Source organism: Anoplophora glabripennis, unplaced genomic scaffold, assembly GCF_000390285.2.
Source record: "Anoplophora glabripennis isolate ALB-LARVAE unplaced genomic scaffold, Agla_2.0 scaffold336, whole genome shotgun sequence".
In the NCBI taxonomy this organism is placed as follows: domain Eukaryota; kingdom Metazoa; phylum Arthropoda; class Insecta; order Coleoptera; family Cerambycidae; genus Anoplophora; species Anoplophora glabripennis.
Window position 1 is genome coordinate 105,704 of NW_019417416.1, and position 22,819 is coordinate 128,522.

The window sequence follows — 22,819 nt, forward strand, 5'->3', positions numbered from 1 at the left end:
AAAAAATTCATTACATATTACTATTATTTTAATCCATAGAATCAGCTCCCGGAGTAACACGGAAAAGTATCGTAAGTATAGCCGTCTAACTTTTTTATTTTAAGAGATAGAGAAATAATAAAATTTCATGGCAAAATTGATATCTTTCATCTGGAGTAAACAAATTTTTGAAGTGTCGTATGTAATTTGCTGCGCCCTCTACTCGGACAAAAAAAAATTGTCATCGAAGCAGAATGTGGATATAAAATATTGCTTGTTTTTTCCTCTTTCATGCGATGTACTACAAGTTGCCTTTATCTTTAATATTTATTACATTTTTATAATTTTGGTATCAAAGATGTTGATTAATGTATATACCTATAGTAATTGTTTTAAACAGGACAACTACAAATTTTATGAATATAATATACTTTTTTGAAGCTAAGAATTTATCATCATAGAAGTAAGGTCCTATGATTTTGGTATCAAGAATTCTAACCCAAACGTTTACCTCTGTTGAAATGCAGTTTCTCCGTGACAATATAAATTACCATTTGAAGTAAATGTTCCTATTAAAAAGTCCATTGTTACAAAAATTAGAATCATCTGACCAGAGAATTCTTCTGCACATAAAAGAATTTTCCCTCTTTCTTTCTTGTTACCACCTACAGAACCCTAAAATCTCTTCGGTTTATCTTCCTCCCTCAAGCTCAAGCGGTGCACTTTTTTTACCTTATAACATTTGAAATCATTTTTTCGTAATATCATGCTTGCACTATCCTTCTCTAAATTGTAGTTCACTTCGATCTCTCACTGTTTTGCTCATTTTTCCTATTTACATAATTTAAAATTCTGTTAAAATTACCTATTTTATTAGCGAAGGTTTTCTACATTCTGTAAGTGCTTGATTAGAATTGAAATTGCATTGATAGTAGGTACAATACAAACATATTACACTTCTCAATATGTGAAAATATCATTATTATTCAAAATTTTAGTTTTTCAAATCACAGTTAACTGTAACAATTTCCAAACCAACAGTTATGTATAAACTATAACAATAAACAATTTGTTAAATAATGACATTACTGGGATAACATATTTGTTTTCATAACGCGCTACATTTGGCGTAAGCTACTTTGTGCAAGAACAATGTTGAAGGATCAGTTTTCTCTAAAGTAAAAAACCAATATTACAGGGTAGCCCATCGAAAACGTACCGCAAGGCATTACAGGGTAGTAATGAACTTTTCGGCAAAATCCAAAAACAGGTAAAGTTTGCTTCTGAGGGGGACAACTTTTGGCGCNCCCGGTTAACCGGTTTCACTTTTTTCCGGTTTTTGCCAGCACTAATTTGGACGAATAGAGTTATCGCTTCTGAAGTGACAGTATTTTTGTGTCATCGGTACAAAAATGAGCATCTAACTAAGAGCTAACATTAAGTTTTGTTTTAAACTTGGTAAAACGTTTACCTAAACGTTTTAATTGATGAACCAATAAGTTTATGGTGATAATTGTTTTTCCCATGGCTCGGTTCATGAGTAGTAGAGAATTCATCAAAAATCAGCCCAAAATCTTCATTTAAATTCATGGAATTGGAATTGAACATCTCTAAAACATCAATCACATTTTGGCTCTGAACATTTGGGCTACCGAAAAGTGTGTTCGGTTTGTTCCTCACACGTTGACTGACGACCAAAAATTGCTCAGAATTCAACATTCGAAGATCATCATCAAGGAGGCCATAAACGACAAAAATGAATCTTCATTTAACCATTTCTGACCGTGTACAACCAAAATATAAATATTCAAAGGTTTGTAATAGATAATAAACTTGATCAATTTTTAAAATAAAATTTATATCTTTTTTTCCTAAAACAGAGTCTTCCTTAATGCTTCCAGAAACATGAATGTCTTTGAAACAACATTCTTTCTTTAACTAGTGAATAGTTACTGGTATAATTTGAAACTAGAACAAATATATTAAGCGGCGAGAAAATAAAATACATTTTATAAAAAAAAAAATGTGCTAGAGATTCGCGAAACTGAACTGGGCATAACTAATTTGAAACTATTTACTTTATATTCTGCTAACTTATTACGTTGTTAAAAATGATTAATTTTAATGGTTGAATAATAAAAAACAAACCTATTAATACAATATCTGTTTAAACTGAAATAGTTACAGAAGGGTTAGGCATGTCAAATTTAACACATAATATTTATTTGTTCGACAGAGAAATCACCTACTACCGGACAAGGTACAAAATAACTAAAACACTAAAACTACAAACAAAATTATACATAATGCACAAAGTTATAGTTGAAAATGTACGCAGTTACAATTCGCTTCTACGGATTAAAATAAAAGCAGTATGAAATGAAATTTTTTTTCGAATTGTCAATTGTTTGCAGGTTACAGGTTGTCAAAGTTCAATTTTTATGCTTCAGAAAAATGTCATTAGTAATTTTGGCTTTACGAACTGTAACAAAAATTATTTAAAGCATGTATGAGTTTGATTTTTCACCATATTTTTTTTTCGGTTCTGTAGTAGCATTGTGGAAAAATAAGATGAGAATAATTAATTTAATAATAATATTTACTAACGAAGCTGGTTTTATAAGAGAAGGTATTACAGCATGGCCACTTGATTAATTGCAGAAAGAATTATCAAAAATTTATGTTTAATAACATTTTAATAACGATTTTCTGCTAAACGGTTACATATATCGACTTGAATAAAGAGTACATAATTTTTTCTGATATTGTTTCTCTTTGCAATAATGTTTAAATTTCTGTGATGTCTAGCAAGAGAAAAAAGTTATGAACAAAACGAATTTTGAGTTCTAGGTAAAATGCCCTCTAGCGGCGCATAATGAAACTTTTGTCTGACTGGTCCAATAGAAATTCATCTATTTCAAACATATTACACTTCTCGATATATGAAAATATCATTATTATTCAAAATTTTAGTTTTTCAAATCACGGTTAACTGTAACAATTTCCAGACCAACAGTTATGTATAAACTATAAAAATAAACAATTTCTTAAATAATGACATTACTGTTTTCATAGCGTGATACATTTGGCGTAAGCTACTTTGTCTGTGCAAGAACAATGTTGAAGGCTCAGTTTTCTCTAAAGTAAAAAACCAATATTATAATAATGTGTATTTTGCTTAAAAGAAGTAGATTATATTTATTAAATGTTTTGTAGTTGAACATGCCTACAACAATTTGTACATTAACACGAAAATGTTTACATTTTCTGAACCAAAATTATAAAAAAGTAATAAATATAAAAGATACAGGTAACATGTAGTATATCGCATGAAAGAGGAAAAACCAAGCAATTTTTTGTAGCCACAGCCTGCTTCGATGACAATTTTCTTTTGCCCGCGTAGAGGGCGCAGCAAATTACAAACGATATTTTAAAAATCTGTACACTAGGCGAAAGATATCAGTTTTGCCATGAAATTTTATTAAAATAAGTTTTCTCTATCTCTTAAAATAAGAAAGTTAGAAGACCCTAAACTTTCGGTACTTTTCCGGTTTTTTATGATTACCTACTCACAAAGTTGGCCATGAATCTCAAATTTGTTTTTACGAGCATAAAGGCCTCAAAAAATGCAACATATACAGATTTTTGACGTGCGTCGTATGATGGCGTGTAACTTATGGAGGAAAATTACAGCTAATGAACTGAAATATTATTGGCATACTGAAAAATTGCTGCGGATATTTAAACTCACTCGATATCTAAATTTAAGATATTAAAAATAACTGGATTATTAGTCGGCTGCCACATCTGGCATACGGATAAGAACTAATAGATTTGGAACCGGTATATGTTTGGTGGATTAAGCTGCCGAATGATTTTAGCTGATTTGCTATTGTGTGTACAATGCAAGTTGGTTGGGATATTAATACGCAAATTTGTTAAAACAAAGACATCAAATTATACCATATATGTAAGCCTTGCAATTTCCAAGAAGGTATTGTTACCGCGCTCAATACGAAACACCCTCTGTACTTAAATGTGTCTATAAATCTTCACCTTATTTTCATCCGTGAACTATTCGCCAATTCCAGAAACCGAACCGTACCTTCTTTCAAAGGACACCAACCGATGACTCTATTTACACTCCGAGATAACGCTTCTTTATTTTAGATAATTGTTTCAACCTGGGTGGGTCAAGTTAAACTCGGGTCGCGTTATCAATCAGCAGATAAGACCCCTACGCCACCCCGGGGGCCCTGCCGTCGTTTTCATTTTACCGAAATGTTTGTGGATAAAATTAGAAAAAGAAAGCCTGCGCGCGGTCATCCTAACCTTAAGGCCCTTGTCAATAAATAAGTTTATTTACTCGGTTAAGTAGGACCGTGTTCCTTCGATAAAAATCTATCATTATAGAACGGGCGGGTCGACAAAGACGAGATGACGAGTGTGAAACTGATACTTTGTTTTTAATTAGAAAATTTACTTTAACATGTTCATAGGAGGTATAAAAGTTGACGTTGAGGTATTAAAATGCGCATTCTTATAATTGACGCCATTTGTCCGGCTATAATTAACTGTGATAACATTCTTTGTTTTTCGGCTCACGCTCGTCTTAAAATTCGAATACAGTGTTCTACTTACATTTTAATCAAAAATAAAAAATTTACGGGAAAAATACAAACACAAATTTATAAATTAATATGATAAAATATATTATAATAAAATATTTTTTAATACAAATAATGACATTTCTTCTTCATGGATATTTACATTTTCTTCTTTCTTCTAACTTCTTTTCTAACTCCTATTCTTGTTCCTGTTCCTGTTTTATTCTTCGTATTCTTGTTATTGTTCTTTTGGTTGTTCTTGTTCCTATTTCTCTTTCTGTTCAGTTCCTGTACTTGTTCTTAACTTTATTATGTTTCTGATTCTGTTGTTATTCTTTTTCTGTTCTCGTTATTCTTTATTTCTTTTCTTGTTCTTGTTTCGTTCCAGTTCCTACTTGTGGTCTTATTCCTCTTCTTGTTGTACTTTTTGTAATTGTTCTTATTTTTGTTCATTTTTCTATACTATTTGTCCTTATTCATATTTGTGATCGGCTTATTTGTTTTCCTTGTTCTCTTTATTCTCTTTGTTCTCTTCATTCTCTTCCTTCTCTTCGTTCTCTTCGTTCTTTTCTTTCTCTTCGTTCTCTTTGTTCTCTTTGTTTTCTTTATCCTCTTTGTTCTCTTTGTTCTCTTTTCTTTGTTTTCCCCTTTCTCTTCTATATTCCCTTATTCTCTGTCTCCACTTTTATCCTTCTTTTTATTATTGTTCCTATTATTGTACTTACAAGTTTAAAAAACTTGTTCTCTTTGTTCTCTGTCTCCACTTTTATCCTTCTTTTTATTATTGTCCCTATTACTGTACATAAACAGGTAGGTATGTACTTACTAGTTTAAAAAACTTAGCAATATACCATCGCATCTGTACAAGTGCAGCTTAGATGGTTACTTGTTATATTTCATTTATTAAACATTTTTGTAAAAAAAAAACAATCGTTGATTAAAACATAAAATTTATATTTTACCTATTTAATTTTGTATTTTATTTCCAATGTATATAAATTTGTTAATTCATTTCGGTTCATTCTGCCTTCTAAGAGAACAATTTTTAACTCAACTCCTCACTAAATGCGGATATTTTATCATTTAATATCAATTTTGAAAATAGGTCCTGTTTTTACCCCAGTCCCAGAATCACTAGAACTAAGTACTCCATCTTATCTGGAATGCGACTTTTTTTAGAAATTTTCAATGTTCTCTACAACGATGAAATAAATGTTTTACCTTAAATTTTTATTTTTATTAAGATTCAGCTAAAGTAATTAACACAGTAGATTAAGAAATCATAAAAGCATTTTTCTGATAATGAAGTTTGTATAGTGATGGAAAATCTTTGATATTGCATTTACGACGGTACATGTATGACAAATACAGTCTATAAATATTGGCAAATGCAATTAAGGTAAATTAAAAATGGCATTTCAAATTTTATGTATGCCTGTAAAATTTACACTTACACAGTTTTTATATCATTATTAAATTATTTCGGTTTGTCATAAAATCTGCCAGTTATTAAAATACGTATTACGAAAACAACATAAAGAGTAATCAAATCTTATCAACACTAACTTTTTTGTAGTAAATCTGAAATACTTATTCCATTACAAAAATATCTCTGTTCTAAGTGTATGCGTATGGATTACAGGTATGGATTGATATTTATCATAGTTCTGGTATGTGACTTTTTGTCCCATAAAATTATGTCAACGTACTAAGTTTTAGCAAAATGGCTAGTTAAAGTAAAGGCAAAGAAGGAAACAAACTTAGCTATACTCCAGTCGAATTAAATCATAAAACCTGAGAACTAGAAAAAATTATTAGTAGACATTTTATTGCACTTTATGACGGGGTAGAGTACCTATGTTGAATGATAACATCAAAAAAGTAAGTCGAAAGAAGTGACGCTAAGTTGACAAATTGCAAATAATTTGAATTTGAAACGTTCAAGTCAAAAATATCGCGTGCGACGAGAGCGACGTTCACGCGCATGCGCGGGCCCGGCGCTCCATCTCCAGCATGCAGGCCGTTCATTAACGTCAACTTTTACTGCTGCTGGTGCGTTTATTACATGAACTATCAATGTAAAACTTTCTGAAAATAGAAGTTCCCGGTCCTATACATCCAATAGTTAACTAACAATAATTAACGTTACAAAAAAGCTATATTGGGCCAGAAAGAGGAGTAGGTTATTTCTCTTTCTCTTAATCTCTTCAGTCCCAATCAATTCGGTTTCAGAAGTAATATGTCAACTACACTTGCAATAGACAGGTTGACTTCATTTATAAACAGTGAGTTTGATGAGGGTAAGTATGTGTGTTCGATGTTTGTTAACCTCACCAAAGCCTTCGATTGGATCTGTCATAATATACTTAATTGCAATTATACGGTTGTACTCCCGAAAACATAATACTTATTCAGTCGTATCTCTATCATAGACAACAATACGTTGTTCATAACAACTACAAATCAAATACATTAAATTTGAATTACGGGGTACCTCAAGATTCTGTTCTGGGACCACTACTATTCCTACTGTATATAAATGATTTCCCAAAATCTGTGAGAAACGACGCGACGTGTTCGCGATTCTGCTGATGACACTAACTTATCCATAGCCAATAATGTTTTGGATGATCTGACGGTGGACATTCCAATAATCGAGAATGACGCATTACATTGGTTTACTTCAAATAACTTATGCCTAAACGCATCTAAGACCGAAAAATTGATGTTCAGCTTGCGTGAAATAGACGATGTAAACAATCCTGATGCAGTAAAATTTCTGGGAATATATTTGGATCCGAAATTGCAATGGGACAGGCACGCCCACTACCTCTGCAATAAGATCTCCAAGGGTATTTATTTAATCCGCAACTTGATTAGCAAAATATCTCAAAAAACGTGCTTATCATAGCCTTATTCACTCCCAAATATCCTATGCAATCCTGATTTGGGGTCATTCACCTTCAGCTGATACCGTTTTTGCTACTCAAAGAAAAGCCATTCGCATAATCTCGGGTTTAAAATTCAGAGATGACTGCAGAGCACAGTTTAAGAAACTTGGTATTTTAACATTACCATGTACTTACATACTCCAGTGTCTTTTGTACGTAAAAGAAAATGAAGAGTCGTTTACTGTCCGTAGCCAAATCCACTTTCATAATACTAGAAACAATAATGACATAAACTTAAACTTTCATCGCTTAAGTAAAACACGTAATGGCACATCATATCTGGGCATCCAGTTTTTTAATGCATTACCAGTTCCAGTACGTCTCAACCCTACTTTATTTAAAAGAAAAATAAAACACTTTCTATTAACCAACGCATTTTATACTACGCAAGAGTTTTTAAAAAGTGATCTCACCCTAATATGTTATACGCGTGTGTACCGTGCTGTATTTGTATTTTACTATTATTTTTTTTTCATAATGATTTTATATTACTACTATAATTATTTTTTTTGACGTGTGTAAACACTTGTTGTGTACTAACACTAATAAATATCTATCTATCTATCTCTTTTTTAAAAAAATTACCGTAAAAATAGGCTTTATTTAATGTAAAATGAGTGATTTCTAGAGCGGCTTTTGCCTGATCCTGGAACAATTTGTTTATAACGCTGTTTTATGCATCCTACTTTGTTGTAAAGGGCTGTTTATTTTCAACTTATTGAAACTTTTCTTTTTCGACAATTTCACGGTCATTCGAATTGGCCTTTGGCACACATGTTGGTCTTTCGGTTGACCTTCTTTTCTATATTTCATCCACATCCATATCTTTTTGCAATAATAATGCGCAATTTTCGAAAACTGATTTTTACGCGTTCTTTGTTTATTTTGCATCCAACAAATTGCTGAAATATAACTTCAGATACCTTAAATTGTACTCGTAGGTAATTTAATTGCCTACAACATAAAATAAAAAATTTTCCGATATGTCGTCTAAATTTTCGTGGACATCGACAGTAAAAAAAAGTGAAAAAACACGTAATTTTGGCACTTTTGCAATTTGCCAACTTAGCGTCACTTCTTTCGGGTTACTTTTTTGATATTAGATGTCATTCTACATACCCTTCCCCGTCATTGTGATGCTGAAGAACCATAAAGTAACGTTAAAATTATATTTAAAAACAACATTGATTAGTGAAATATTTCACTGGTTAATCAAAGTCAGCGAAGGTTAAGGTATTAATGAACATTATTTTAATGTTCGTGTTCTCACTGTTTTTTTTTCATATTTCATGGCAATCACAATTTATTTGGCTATAAAAGTTCCTCTAACATCTTCTAAAAGGTATGGTATAGTAAACAAGGAAAACAAAAACAGGAAGAATAACAGAATAAGGGCAAAAACGGCAGCTAGAATAGGAATATGAACAAGAATAAGAACAACTACAAAAGCTACAATAATCACAAGAAGAAAAATAAAAACAGAAATAGAAATAAAAATAAAAATAGGAACAGAAATAAATAAAAATATAAAGGATAAGGAGAGCAATAGAAAAAGAACGGGAATATGAACAGAAGCAGAAACATAACAAGATCAAGAACATGGACAGGAACGGAACAGACAGAGAAATAGTAAAAAACGACAGCTAGAATAGAAATATGAACAAGAATAAGAACAACTACAAAAGCTAAAATAATCACAAGAAGAAAAATAAAACCACAAATAGAACTAAAAATAAAAATAGGAACAGAAATAAATAAAAATAAAGGATAACGAGAACAACAGAAAAAGAACGGGAATATGAACAGAAGCAGATACATAACAAGATCAGGAACAAGGACAAGAACGGAACAGACAGAGAATTAGGCATTATCTCGAGTGTAAACGTAACGGTTTGTCATTGGTCATTGTAAACGAATCATTAATATTGGTAAAGCCAAGATTGAGGGATTTTTCGTTACCAGTACCGGCCCTGCAATATTGGTTGCAAGGTTGCTCGGCGGTCACGGGAAATTCCTCAAACCTTCCTGTTGCCATGGACTGTTTACGTTCAATTCATGTAACATTTATATAATATAAAATAAAATTAGCCTTTAAAATATATATTAATTATACATGAATTTTACTTGAACATGTTACCATGAAAAGTTCGGGAAATTTTACCAAATTTTTTATTACATTATTTATGAAGGCTCCGTATATTCATCCTTACAAAATGATTTAAATTCGCTGCAATTGGAAATTTTAAAAACCAATATATCGAAAACAGTTATGGTCGCGACAACTGCGAGGTACCTATCTACCTATAAGTTTGTTTACATAAAAAAGATCGAAAATGAAAAAAAAATATCAAAGAGGCAGATATACCAAGGAGCCAAAAAGTTATGACATTTTAAAGGCATGCAAAATGCCGCAAGTGGCGCCCTCTAATATTCACTATGTTTTGTAAATGTTAGTTTTTGTTCATGCTATTCTATTTTTTACAGTTTTTGTTTTTATAACGCGGTGTCGTCTAATACTGAGTAATATACCTACCGTATTTTGAATAAGATCAGTCATTTGTGTATTTTGGTATTTCTATAATATATTTCTTATTTAGTAGTTTAATTTACTTTAGTTTAATTAATTAATTAGTGTAGTGTAGTGTAGTTTAGTTTTTTAATAGTACATTAACCTATTAGAGCGTCAAAATCCAATCCGTCGCGCACAAATGTTAGTTATAAGCAGAAACTTAAAACTAATTTTTGTAATGTTAAACTGCCGAGGGATCTTAATTTAAAAAATTGCGGCAATTTATTACTTAGCAAAAAATAATTATAATGTAGTTTATAATATTTTATCTAGTAGTCGTTTTCGAGATAGACAGTGTTAAAGTTATGGATCAAATGAAAATATTTCGCCTTTGCTCAGTTAATCAGTTCCAGTTTATGGTTTTATATTTTTTAATTAATCTCGTTACAGAAAATTCACAAATTTTTTCTTAGGAAATAACCGTATTTCTGAACAGTATAAATGACGACAAAAATAATCTAAACTATATTTGTAGGTGTGCCAAGTTCACGTTTTCTTTTTGTTGCCACACTATTACTCTGTAGATATGAGTTCTTGCGTTAATACAATCGACCTGTTTTCCATTGGCGTACGAAATGTTTTTCAAAAATCAATAATAACAGTATTTATTTATTTGTCTTTTGTGTATCACGTTAGTTTGGACCATTTGTATGCACCTACCTAATATTTTGTCGGATAAGTTCTGTTTCACCTCACCCCTCCCACAACTCACTCCCCATCCACATAAAGCAAATGTAACTAGCATTCTGTGTGACCATAGCATTAGAGATTTAGGACACTTAAGGTTGATGGAGATTTATAGACTTTTCGCACTTTTATTAAGACAACGATAGAACAAAAAAATCCATCTAAACTATAAAAATGATGAAATATTAAGAATTCCTGTAATTTTTCGTAGTGAAAATTCACGGAAAACATGGGCACCCATGTAAACATTGGAATGTACCTACATAAGAAGTATAAATATGCTTTTTTTCTTATTCCGAATGTATTATCAGCTTGTAAACTGCCTAATATCCTAGAGAAAACTTGTATAATAGGTACAGTGAAAAGATATTGTTTGATTTTCTAAATGCATGTCAAAAAATTGCTATAATTCACTGAAAATTACTTATAAACACGCCCCTCTTAAAGGTATGTACGCAGACAACAGAAATGTTATATTTGGATGTAATTTTTGTAGTGTGAAAACTTAAAAAATGTTAGGTTATTTCCTCTTTTCTTTAAATTATACATTTTTTATTGTTACTTACAATTAGTGCTACAGTTTTATTTTCCTTAAATTTCTCTCATAATAGCAATGCTCCTAATAGCAATGCCTATGAATAACCCGTTAATAATTATATTTCTGCAGTTTAGAGATTGTTTATCAATTTTTCTTTTAAAAAGTGAAAATAATATTTATCTATTAATAAATAGGTACCATTAAAAAAGATACAGCGTTCCAAAAAATAATATAATATAATAAAATGCATTACTGAGTATGCTTTTTGGATATAGGTACTTTTTCCTACAGAATATTTTTATTTAAACCTACAACCAGAATCTTTCTGTGAAATCTTTTTTCTTGCGAAATATCAAATTCAAAATATATCTATACTTTAATACCTACATAATTATTTATTCTTCCGTTAGGTGTTCTTAGATTTATTACTAATAGTTACTTTGTGTAAGTACAACTCCAGTTAAGTATTCTTTCAGGCGCAAATATGTCAATAAGTATCCAATTAATATACAGATGTTGTTAATTTATGTGAACTACAAAATTTAAGACAGAATAATTATTTGACGCGGTAAGTCACATTCACACTTTATAGTCCAAGCATTATAGAGAAATTCTTACAGAAATTATTACTTGGACAAAAAAAATATGACCGTATAGAAAATTAAATTTTAAATTGAGTTTCTTGTTCTTTAAACTCGATCCAATATGGCGAACATGGTTAAAAAAAATCGCAAAGTTGAAAAAAACGGTTTTCCTAAAATAACTAAAAAATATAGCACGGATTGAAAAATTTTAAATGAGAAAGTTGTAGGTTTTAAAAAGATCTAACGACTGATTTTTTGAAAGTATACATTGCTTTGTTACTTTTCGAGATATATCGAAAAAACCGTTAAAATGTTCTCTTTTCTCTTCTTCTATAACTCGTTTACATTTACGTGCCCATATTTGCTATTTACTGCAAGCATAGCCCGCGGCAAGCCAAAAAAGTACATCTTTGAAAAATTTAAAAATATTAATTATTTTTCGAGATATATCGATTTTTTGAAAAAAAGGCGCTCTCGAAAATTGGCTAGATCTTCTCAGCGGATAGCCCTACAGTAACGATTTTCGGTTTATTTTCTTCGTAAAGAGTTATACTATCATGCTGTTCAAAAATGTTGACGATTTCATTAATTTTAAGGATCAGAAAATGACTGAATAAGTTGCACTTTTTTGGGTATGTTTTTTTCAAATAACTATTTAAATTTTTATTTTATGAAAATGACTTAAAGAAAGAAAACTAAACATTTACGTGTCTATTTTGCTTCTAAGACGAAAATGCTATAATATTCGTGTTTAGCTACTCCAGATTAAGTACAAAAAAATAATAAAAATGGAAATAGTTATTTGAAAAAAAAACATACCCAAAAAAAGTGCAACTTTTTCAGTAATTTTTTGATACTTAAAATTAATAAAATCGTCAACATTTTTTAACAGCATGATAATATAACTCTTTACGAAGAAAATAAAACGAAAATCATTACTGTAGGGCTATCCGCTGAGGAGATCTAGCCAATTTTCGAGAGCGCCTTTTTTCAAAAAATCGATATATCGAAAAATAATTAATATTTTTAAATTTGTCAAAAATGTACTTTTTTGGCTTGCCGCGGGCTATGCTTGCAATAAATAGCAAATATGGGCTCGTAAATGTAAACGAGTTATAGAAGAAGAGAAAAGAGAAGATTTTTAACGGTATTTTCGATATATCTAGAAAAATAACAAAACAATCGATACTTTCAAAAAATCAGTCGATAGATCATTTTAAAACCTACAACTTTCTCATTTAAAATTTTTCAATCCGTGCTATATTTTATTAGTTATTTTAGAAAAACCGTTTTTTTTTCAACTTTGCGATTTTTTTTAACCATGTTCGCCATATTGGATCGAGTTTAAAGAACAAGAAACTCAATTTAAAATTTAATTTTCTATACGGTCATATTTTTTTTGTCCAGGTAATAATTTCTGCAAATTTAACTTTAATCCGTGACAGAATGCTTGGACTATTTACTGATTATTATTAAGTCATTGCACTGCCAAAATTAAAGATAAAAAAGAAATTTTCCAATTTAGTCTGAATAATTTCAAATGTACTATTTAATTTTAATTGTAATTATAAGTCGATTTTGTTTGTAAACCTTACTTCAAATATAGGTATTTATGAAGGACATACATTAATTATTATTTTAATTAAAAATATACTTAAAACTTACGACTTCTGACATTTAAATAGTGGTGAAGAGTTAACGCTCGATATGACGCGAATAAAAAAAAACACGATTAATAGAATATCAGCGCCTTACATTCAAAAAAGCAGCAACAAAATTACGGACAATAGCAAATCAATACAATTAAACATCTATTAAACAACAATAACTGGGGTTGTCACTGTGACATTTGCCTGCCATATACGCAAGCCAACAACAAAAGACCATCAGACAATACAAAACAAAAAAGGACAATTCCTCAGCCCACTTAGTTATAATATAATGACGTGCACCGTGAGTTGGTAACATCAAAGAACTCTGTGAAATATTTCCCATCAACAGTTCCGATCAAGAATGTTCAATTCTACACAGTCGCGTCCAATGAGAGGCCAAGGCGGGTTTTAATAAAGCACAACCTACTGAGAAACAGATATTGTGCTGCTATTATTATTTATAAACATTGAGGTGCACATTGTTGTCGACGAAGATTTGAAAATTGCTAAATTGCATTCCTATTTGTCAATGGTGTGTGACAAATTGATGCAAGATGCGAGGCTCTTAAGAACTAAACACAAAGGTACATATATAGGGTGTTCCTAAAAAGCGTGTAGATAAGTAAATTTAAAGTAAAAAGTAAGATTTATATATTTGGAGAAAATGTAATTTAATCATTTTGGAAAATATTTTTATATATTTAGACTAGTATAAATGCATGCAAGTTAAAAGTTAAACGAGCAAAATATTACTGAGTTTTAAAAGGAAACAATTATGGACTTTAGTATTGAAATTACATTAAATATACCAGGAGCTTCAAGCAATATTTTTAAATCTATTAATATATAAAAATATTATAGAAATAGCAAATTTAGAAGTGAAATTGTTTTTTTAAGAAAAACTAACATCAAGTTTAAATTTAAATATTTAATTGAAGATTACCAATCTTATATAAAAAAGCTCAGTTGGCCTCAAGTCTGGATTATATTATCGGTTATAAAAAATGTTACTCGTAAATTAAATAAAATGTTTGAACTTTCATTTAAGCAATATTAGTAAAATAAAAATTAACATAATAATAATGAAATATTTTAAAATAAAAAGTTTTTTATCGTAGTTTGGAAGCCATTAATGACCACAAGAGATTTAATAATTCGGGAAAAGAACGGAAAAAGTGGAAAAAATAAATTTCCGACGCCAAAAAATTGAAGAAAAAACATTAGTTATAGGAAATTTTACCTAAATTGTAAGCTGGATAGAATTGTTTAACTTTTATTTAAGTGAGGTATTTTATACTCTAACATTCTCATAACATCTCTTGAAGCCATGAGTACCAACAAGAGATTTAATAATTCAGAAAAAGAATGGCAAATTTGATAAACAACTTTTTTCCGATAAAAAAAGTTTGGAAAATAGAAATATTGAAGGTACTCGAAATAAAAACACGTGCATATATTCGGAATTCGGATGCTAAAGTAGGTATCTCAAATTAGTCGAGTTTAACGACAAATTTATAAATGGTAAATATAATATTTTATTTAAACTATAAAATCTTAAGTTGAGTGAGAAGGTAAACGGAGAAAAAAGAAATAAAATACACCACTCTATATCTAAAGAGTCAACATTTAAGGGGGCGTATAAGCAATTTTTTGTCCAGCATTTTAGAAAACCTAAGCAAGTTAGAAACAATATCTCTTCACTGTGCCATCAGTTGCATAAGTTTTCTTCAGGGTAACAGACAACTGACAATGCATTCAAAATAAGGAAAACAAAACATATTTTACCTCGCATCTTTTATCTTACGTTTCCTGAATTTTGCACGCCTGTTGAACATACAGAAAATCGCGTACTATACTATAAACACAATCACACCTTGCAGAATGCTTAGAAGTTCTATTAACACATGAATTAATCACAATTATTGAGTATCTTTACAAATATGCTCGACAAAACAGGAAAGATACATTTTCTGATGTTTACATGTTCTCCCTGATCTTTATTTGTGAAAAATTAAAGGAAGTTGATCTAGGTGTTCTAGCATTGTCTTACTAAAAGTGTAGTGCGATTTATTGTCTGTAAAACGCCAACCTTAGTGTTTTTAATCAAATTTCAATATAAACAGAAGCTATAGAACTGAGTTTAGAAAAAAACGTAATTTCATAAATTTGCTTAAAAAAGAGTTTTCTAAAAACAAATCTGATGCTATTAAATCTTCTAGGATATTACTTATTTTTATTGCTAAATACAATTATTATGTAGGTACTACCGTTATAATATGTATATGTACTTATTTATGCCTCTAAGTAGAACATATGAAATTACAATGATAATAGATTTACATAGTATACTGGGTGAACTATACAAACTTTAAGGAAACATTCCTTAGTTAAATATAAGCAGAATAAGTTTATATAGGTAAATCTTCAAGAAATGGTGAAATTCGAGAAATAGGCTTATTTTTTTTGAAAAAAAATCATTCTTTTTTTCAGAACGCGAAATAAAACTTCAAAGAACGGTTGCACCTATTTTTTGTACTTACAAAGCTGTCAGTGTCGTAGATATAGGGAGAGTCCTTTTGTGTGTATTGTAGTTTCTACGGTTATGACTTTTCTTGAAATATCTATAAATATTTGGTTAAAGAGAGATTTAGGAGAAAAATTATTAAATTGGGTAATAACTATTGAACTTTTTATTAGTTTTTCGAGAAGAACTATAGTTTTTGAAAATAATTTTTTATTTAATTAACAAGTTAACATATAACAAAACTAAGTCTGAACTAGGTTGATATAAACATAAAATAAGTGTATACATAGTTTAACAATGTTACATTTTGTTTTTCCTGTAAAATTACAAAAATTGGACTCTAAAATTACATTTGAACTTAAGGATGTAACTTTACACCGCCTATCCCGAACTATAATTACTCTATATATCCACTGTCTGCAATATTAAAACAATTTGGCGGGAAAATAAAATGATTTGAGGTATGAAATTGCAAAAATTACATCCTTCTAATTAGGCATGAAAAATTGCGACTTGAAAAAATTGTTTAAAATTTAGTTCAAATAAAATAAATATAAAATATTGACAATAACTACGTTATTAACGATTTGTGACTCTAATTTTCCTCAAAAATGAAAGTAAGTAAGTCTACTAAATTCTTTGTAATTTTTTTCATTCAGCGGTTATCCTGTTTCATGTTTCCTACTTTAAATAAATAACAATTTCAAGGATAATAAAAATAGAAGAATATAAACTTAAAGATGACCAAAAATCTAAATAAATGTTGATAAGGAATAGGATCTCCACCTCCTGCAGGATCCTGCTACTGATTAGACTTCTCCAGAAACAATTACTGTAAAAGTTTTTACTTTAAGACTAATAATATTTTTATTATTAACGTTACGTAATTTTGTATTTCGTTACCTCCAAACTATTCCGCAAATCTCACTAATCGATTCTAAAATACAAAACAACTAGTTAGTTAGGCAGGTACCTTTCAAAGTGTCAATGGTATTACAATAATCTCCACTGATACCCAAAAACGACCACGAGTATAATGCCCATGAGAACCTAAATTATCAATGATCATCTCGAGATTTAATGTTAATGTTTTATAAAACCCCGAAGCTAACAGCTCCCATCAAGTAGTCTACATTCCACCTTAATTTTACCTCGGGTTCCCATTTGTTTCCCACCTAACCGGAGCAAAGTACTGAAGAAATCAGATGATGGTAAGACGAAAATCTTTGAGGTACAGTTATTTGAATAATTTGGTTACAGGATAAATAAACAATCCTGTATGTAAGATTTAGTTAGCTTGGACGTATGACTAAAAACGTTATAGTATGAAAATCTTTAGAAAACAGAAACGTTACTTTTTAAATTACATCATAATTAAGAACCAGTTATAATTTCCACAAAGATTTATGTACATTTTTTGTACAGGGTGTCCCATAATGAATTGTACAGGGTTATTCACCCTATACGGTACGCAATATTATGGCCAAAATGGGGGTCTATTACGGTTACTTTTTTAAATTATTTTCGTATTAAAGAGCCTGTCCCAAATGTCCTAAAAATATCAAAGTTGTGTTTTTTTAAATGGGATCCCCTATACATTATTGCAATTTTTGGATTCTCCGATCAAAATAAGTGTCTTTTTGAATAAGGTTTATAATATCTAAACCTTAAGGTTTTTAAAATAAATTGAGTTTTATCAAAACGTAACCTAATTTTCTTGCTTCAAATAGTTAGGAAGTATATCAGGTATGTAAGCGAAATTTACAGAGAAGATCATATTTTATATACCAATAATAATAAACTTGCCATATTATAGAGGGTGTCCAAAAATTAAAATTAATCAAACTTTAAGTGGCTATAACTTGATTAATTTAAATAGATCGCCATATTTTTTAACTTACCAGAAAATGTAATTTCTAATTACCTATCGAATGGTATTAGGGTGTTTATAGCTAAGTCTTCGCGTTTTTACAGAATACGCCAAATAATAGTTCTTTGTGCACCATTTCGTGTATTTTATTTACATAAAAGTTCCGATGTACCTATCTATACTCCGCGGTCGAAATTATAGAGAGTGATTCATCGCTAGCTCTTGGACTAGTAAGGAGGATGAGGCGTGCGGGGATCGAAAATCCACAGGCGTGTATACGTAAAAGGCAACAAGATGTAGAAAATATGGAAAAAATATAATAAAACATAACATCTATTATTTTTAGAGGTTTTATCGAGAAAACTTCAAAAATATTTTAGTAACACTTTGTTTTTAAATTTTAAGTGTTTTCTATAAAACGATGCCCTCTCGGGCATCGATAACCCACCACCACCACCGCCGCAAAATATTATAATGTTTACTATTAATATATTTATTTAAGTAGGTACTTACATATTTTATAATAATTATCTCACGAATATTATCACTATCACACTTTCACTTCACTGCCACATAATCACTTCACTATTAATATATTTAAATACTTACATATCACATTATTCACATTATATATTTCACATATCACTGTTGCTATCACTATCACTAGAATCATCTTCACCCAAATGAATAATGACTGGTTCTATGAACACTTCTACAGTTGTATCAAGATCCCACATACGTTGTTCCTCTTTCTGTGCATGTCCAATACACTTACACCATGTTCATGTTCAGCAGTGACCTGATTAATAGCATCCTGTAATAATAATTTCACGTCGTTTGTTTTAAAGGTGGTGTTTTTTCGTGCGATTTCATTCTTTATTTGTGCCCAAACCACCTCAATGGGGTTTAATTCACAGTGTATGGCGGTAAACGGAGTACACGAATTCCTCGATCTTTGGCCATCTCATCCACTACATACTTAATGTATTGACCTTTTTCTCTTTGGACAATTTTTAATAATTGTACTTTTAGCATGGTTTCTGTATATTCAATATTTTTCGATTGTAACCAGTCCATAATATTTCCTTTTCTCCATGCTGACGTCGGTAACATTTCAACCCTTCTACTATGATAAGGTGCGTTATCCATCACAACAACTGCTCCTGGCTCCAGATATGATAAAACATATTCAAACCATTTTTCAAACACGTCGCTGTTCATATCTTCAGGATAATCTCCCGTTTTTCGTGACTCAAATACATGCAAACAGTAAACGATAAACAGTAGCAACGGATACTTTTGTCAACGAACTACACATATCAACAGCTTCACTTACACTTGTATTAGAATTTCGCGACCGAATTCCTTTATACACGTTTTTTACCATTATTAATTCCGCATCGCATAGGTTAGGGCGTTTATGAGCAACAGACCGTTTGCTACAACCGGCACTTTGATCCATTTTAATTATTATTCCTACGTTTTAAAACGTCCCGATTGTATTTTTTTAATTTATAAATTTACTATAGTCACGGAATATGCAAACCCTCGCGCGCGCTTATAGTTTGACGTTTCTAACTACGGCTAACTCGAATTCTACGTACGTCTGTTTACACCCACTAAAAAGAGCATTTCCCTATCTGTAATAAGTGCGATAAACAGAGATAGGAAATAAATCGCGTTCAGTGTAACTCAGTCTATGACTGTTATAGATCCTATCGATGTGCAAAGACAGCGGTACATCATTTAACATAAACAAATAATATTGAACCGTTATAAAAATGTTTTTTAGTTTTATACACTTTACGGTAATAGTGTTTCTATATTATGTATGAATCACTCTCTATAATTTCGACCTCGGAGTATAGTTGGCTAGAAGACGAAAAAAAATATTTTTACGGTACTTGGTTCAATTATTAAAAATTCCAGTATTTGTCAAAATATACAAATATACAAAAACAATAACCTTAGTCAATCAAGTATTTCAAAAATTCTTAAAAAACTTAAATTTCACCCTTATAAAACCCAGCTTTGCCAAGAACTTGGCATGGAAATGATTTTGACAACCGAACTGAATTTTGCATGTGGGTGTTAGATAATGTGACAGGAAATGGAAACTTTTTTGATAAAATGTTATTTAATGATGAATAGTGATGAATGAATTTTCATAAAAATGGTATCGTAAATAGACACATCTTTCACTACTATTTACATTCGTATCCGCATCAATAGTAAATCAAGAGAAATCAGAATAGGTGGTCCGTTAAAGTGTGAGGTGGAATAGTGGGCCATATTTAATTGGACCCTATTTTTTTGAAGGAACTTTAAATGAAGATATGAAGTTTCTTTTACACCAACTTCCAGTATTATTGGAAGAAGTCCCTTTAAACGTTAGAGCAACCATGTGACTTCAATTGAATAGAGCTCCGCCTCATTATCAACACGAGGTTCAGTAATTTTTCAATGCTAACATTCCGTACAGGTGCATTGGAAGAAATGAATTTCAAAACTGGCCCCCCAGATCCCCGGATTTAACTCCACATTTATGGGGATACATAAAAGAAATTGTCTCAATACGCCTCCGACAAATCCACAAGATATGAAAATATGCCTAAAAGACGCTTTTGAAACTGTAACCCCGCAACTGTTGTACAGAGTTAGCATTGGTTTTGAAAAAAGAATTTAGAAGTGTCTAGAAATGGACGGTCGACGTTTTGAACATCTGTTATAAATATTTTGTTTCTGTTTTATGTTATCATTGATAAGTTATTTAGAACTTTTATGTAAAATACACGTGCAAAGAACGATTATTATTTGGCGTATAAACGTGAAGACATAGCCATGAACACCCTAATACCATTCGATAGGTAGTTAAAAGTTACATTTTCTGGTAAGTTAAAGAATATGGAGTTCTATTTAAATTAATCAAGTTATAGCCACTTAAAATTTTTATTTAATTAATTTTTATTTTTGGACACCCTGTATAAGATGACAAGTTTATTACGATTGGTATATGAAATATGATCCATTGTTACACTTCACTGTAAATTTGGCTTACATACCTGATATACTTCTTAAGTATTTGAAACAAGAAAATTAGGTTACATTTTGATAAAATTCAAATTATTTAAAAAACCTTAAGTTTTAGATATAAACTTTATTAAAACAGACACTTATTTTGATCGGAGAATCCAAATATGCAATAATACATAGGGGATTCCATTAAAAAAAAAACACAACTTTGATACTTTTAGGATATTTAGGACACCCTGTATAATATCAAAATAATTTTAAATTAATTTAAATTAATATCCCAAAAGACAATATTTTTTAAAACTTCGTATTTTGGCCACAATACTACGTGCCGTATAGCGTGAATAACCCTGTACATATGTAGAGAAACGGGTAATTTGTGACCTCATAATAATGTGATCTAGCCAAACTTACCTTAGTCCAAAAATTGATGGGAAACGGGTTACAGGTAGAGACTAGAGACCGACCGATTAATCTGCTTCGGCATCGGCTTCGGCCACATTCGGCCATTATTTAAGCCTTCGGCTAAGAATCGGCTTCGGCCAAAATTAAGCCGAACTTTTCGCCGGAGCCGTTGACGTCGAGTGGCGACCGTCGCATCAACATTCGACAGTCATGCTTTTTATTTTTCTATATCTTTTTTAGAATACCCGTTACCCGTTACGTTTTATGTTTATTATTAGAATTTGTTGTTTTATTTATTATTGTTTATTATATACAGGGTATTTCAGAAAGACCTCCCGTAAATTCAGGAGGTGATAGTACGACAAATAATAAGAATTTTTTATCTTATGAACTATATGTCTATCTTCTCTTGTTTTCGAGATACCTACAGAGCGACAAAATAAAATATTTAAATAGAATTTTTACGAAAATTTCCAAACGGTGGCAAATATTTTTATGAAATTTGGTATTCCGGGTTTTTAAGGATGCCAAATACGCTGGTCTAATTATTTTTTGTATACTTTATAGAGGGCGCTAGTTATGCTTCATTCGTATTACATTTTAAGTTCTAATTTTTTTAAGGTTAAGTTTTTTACTATTCGGGCTCCAATTTCCAATGTACAATTTTATTTTCTAAAAATAATGTATTCTTGTTAGAACTTCCTAATGTGGACGGTTTTCGAGAAAAGAGGTTTTTAATTGAACTCTTACAATATTACGGTGTAGAAAATAAATGTCTTTTCTCAAAGTAGGCTTATGTCAAAACTTATTGATGGATGTCTCATAAACAACGCATACATGCTCAGTGATAGTAACTACAGTCACTAACAATCACTAAAATTTTGATATAAAGTTAGAGTTTATAATATTACTAAGAATGTANGGTATAGGGAATGCTTATACCAATGGAAAGAGAATTAACAGGTGCAGCTACTGGCAATATAAAACACGGGGTGTTCTATTTAAAATAAGTGAGTTATTAAACTTTCAATTTGACACAATTGGTCCGTGTTTTTTAGACGCCCTGTGTAACATGCAATAACTTTCAAATATTCCAGATATTTGGACGCGTTTTGATATTGACCATCTAAAATTTCAGCTTCCTATCTTAAAAATTGGAGGAGATAGAACCGATTAAGTGTAGGTATGTTTTTCTCAAAAATTTTGAAAAAGTCAAAATATTTCAAAAACTATTGAGTGTAAGGATAAAGTAAGGTTATGAAACTTACCTTAAAATTCGATGTAGAATCCAAAAATTAAATAAAAAATAGTACATTCCATTTGAAATAAGCGAGTTGACGTCTACTTCCGGTAGAACCAGAAGTTCCACGGCGACGCCAATATTTTCAAACGATAGAACATTAGGAGAAACCCCCGTACA

General features: G+C 30.6%; 1 protein-coding gene across 1 annotated transcript in view; it reads right to left on the reverse strand.

The window, feature by feature from the left end:
• Nucleotides 1-5,079: 5,079 nt before the first annotated feature.
• Nucleotides 5,080-22,819, reverse strand: part of LOC108910258 (dynein regulatory complex protein 1) — a 67,423-nt gene continuing 49,683 nt past the window's right edge. The window contains 1 exon segment of the mRNA XM_018714811.1: nt 5,080-5,259. Within this exon segment, the coding sequence (XP_018570327.1) occupies nt 5,080-5,259 (180 nt within the window).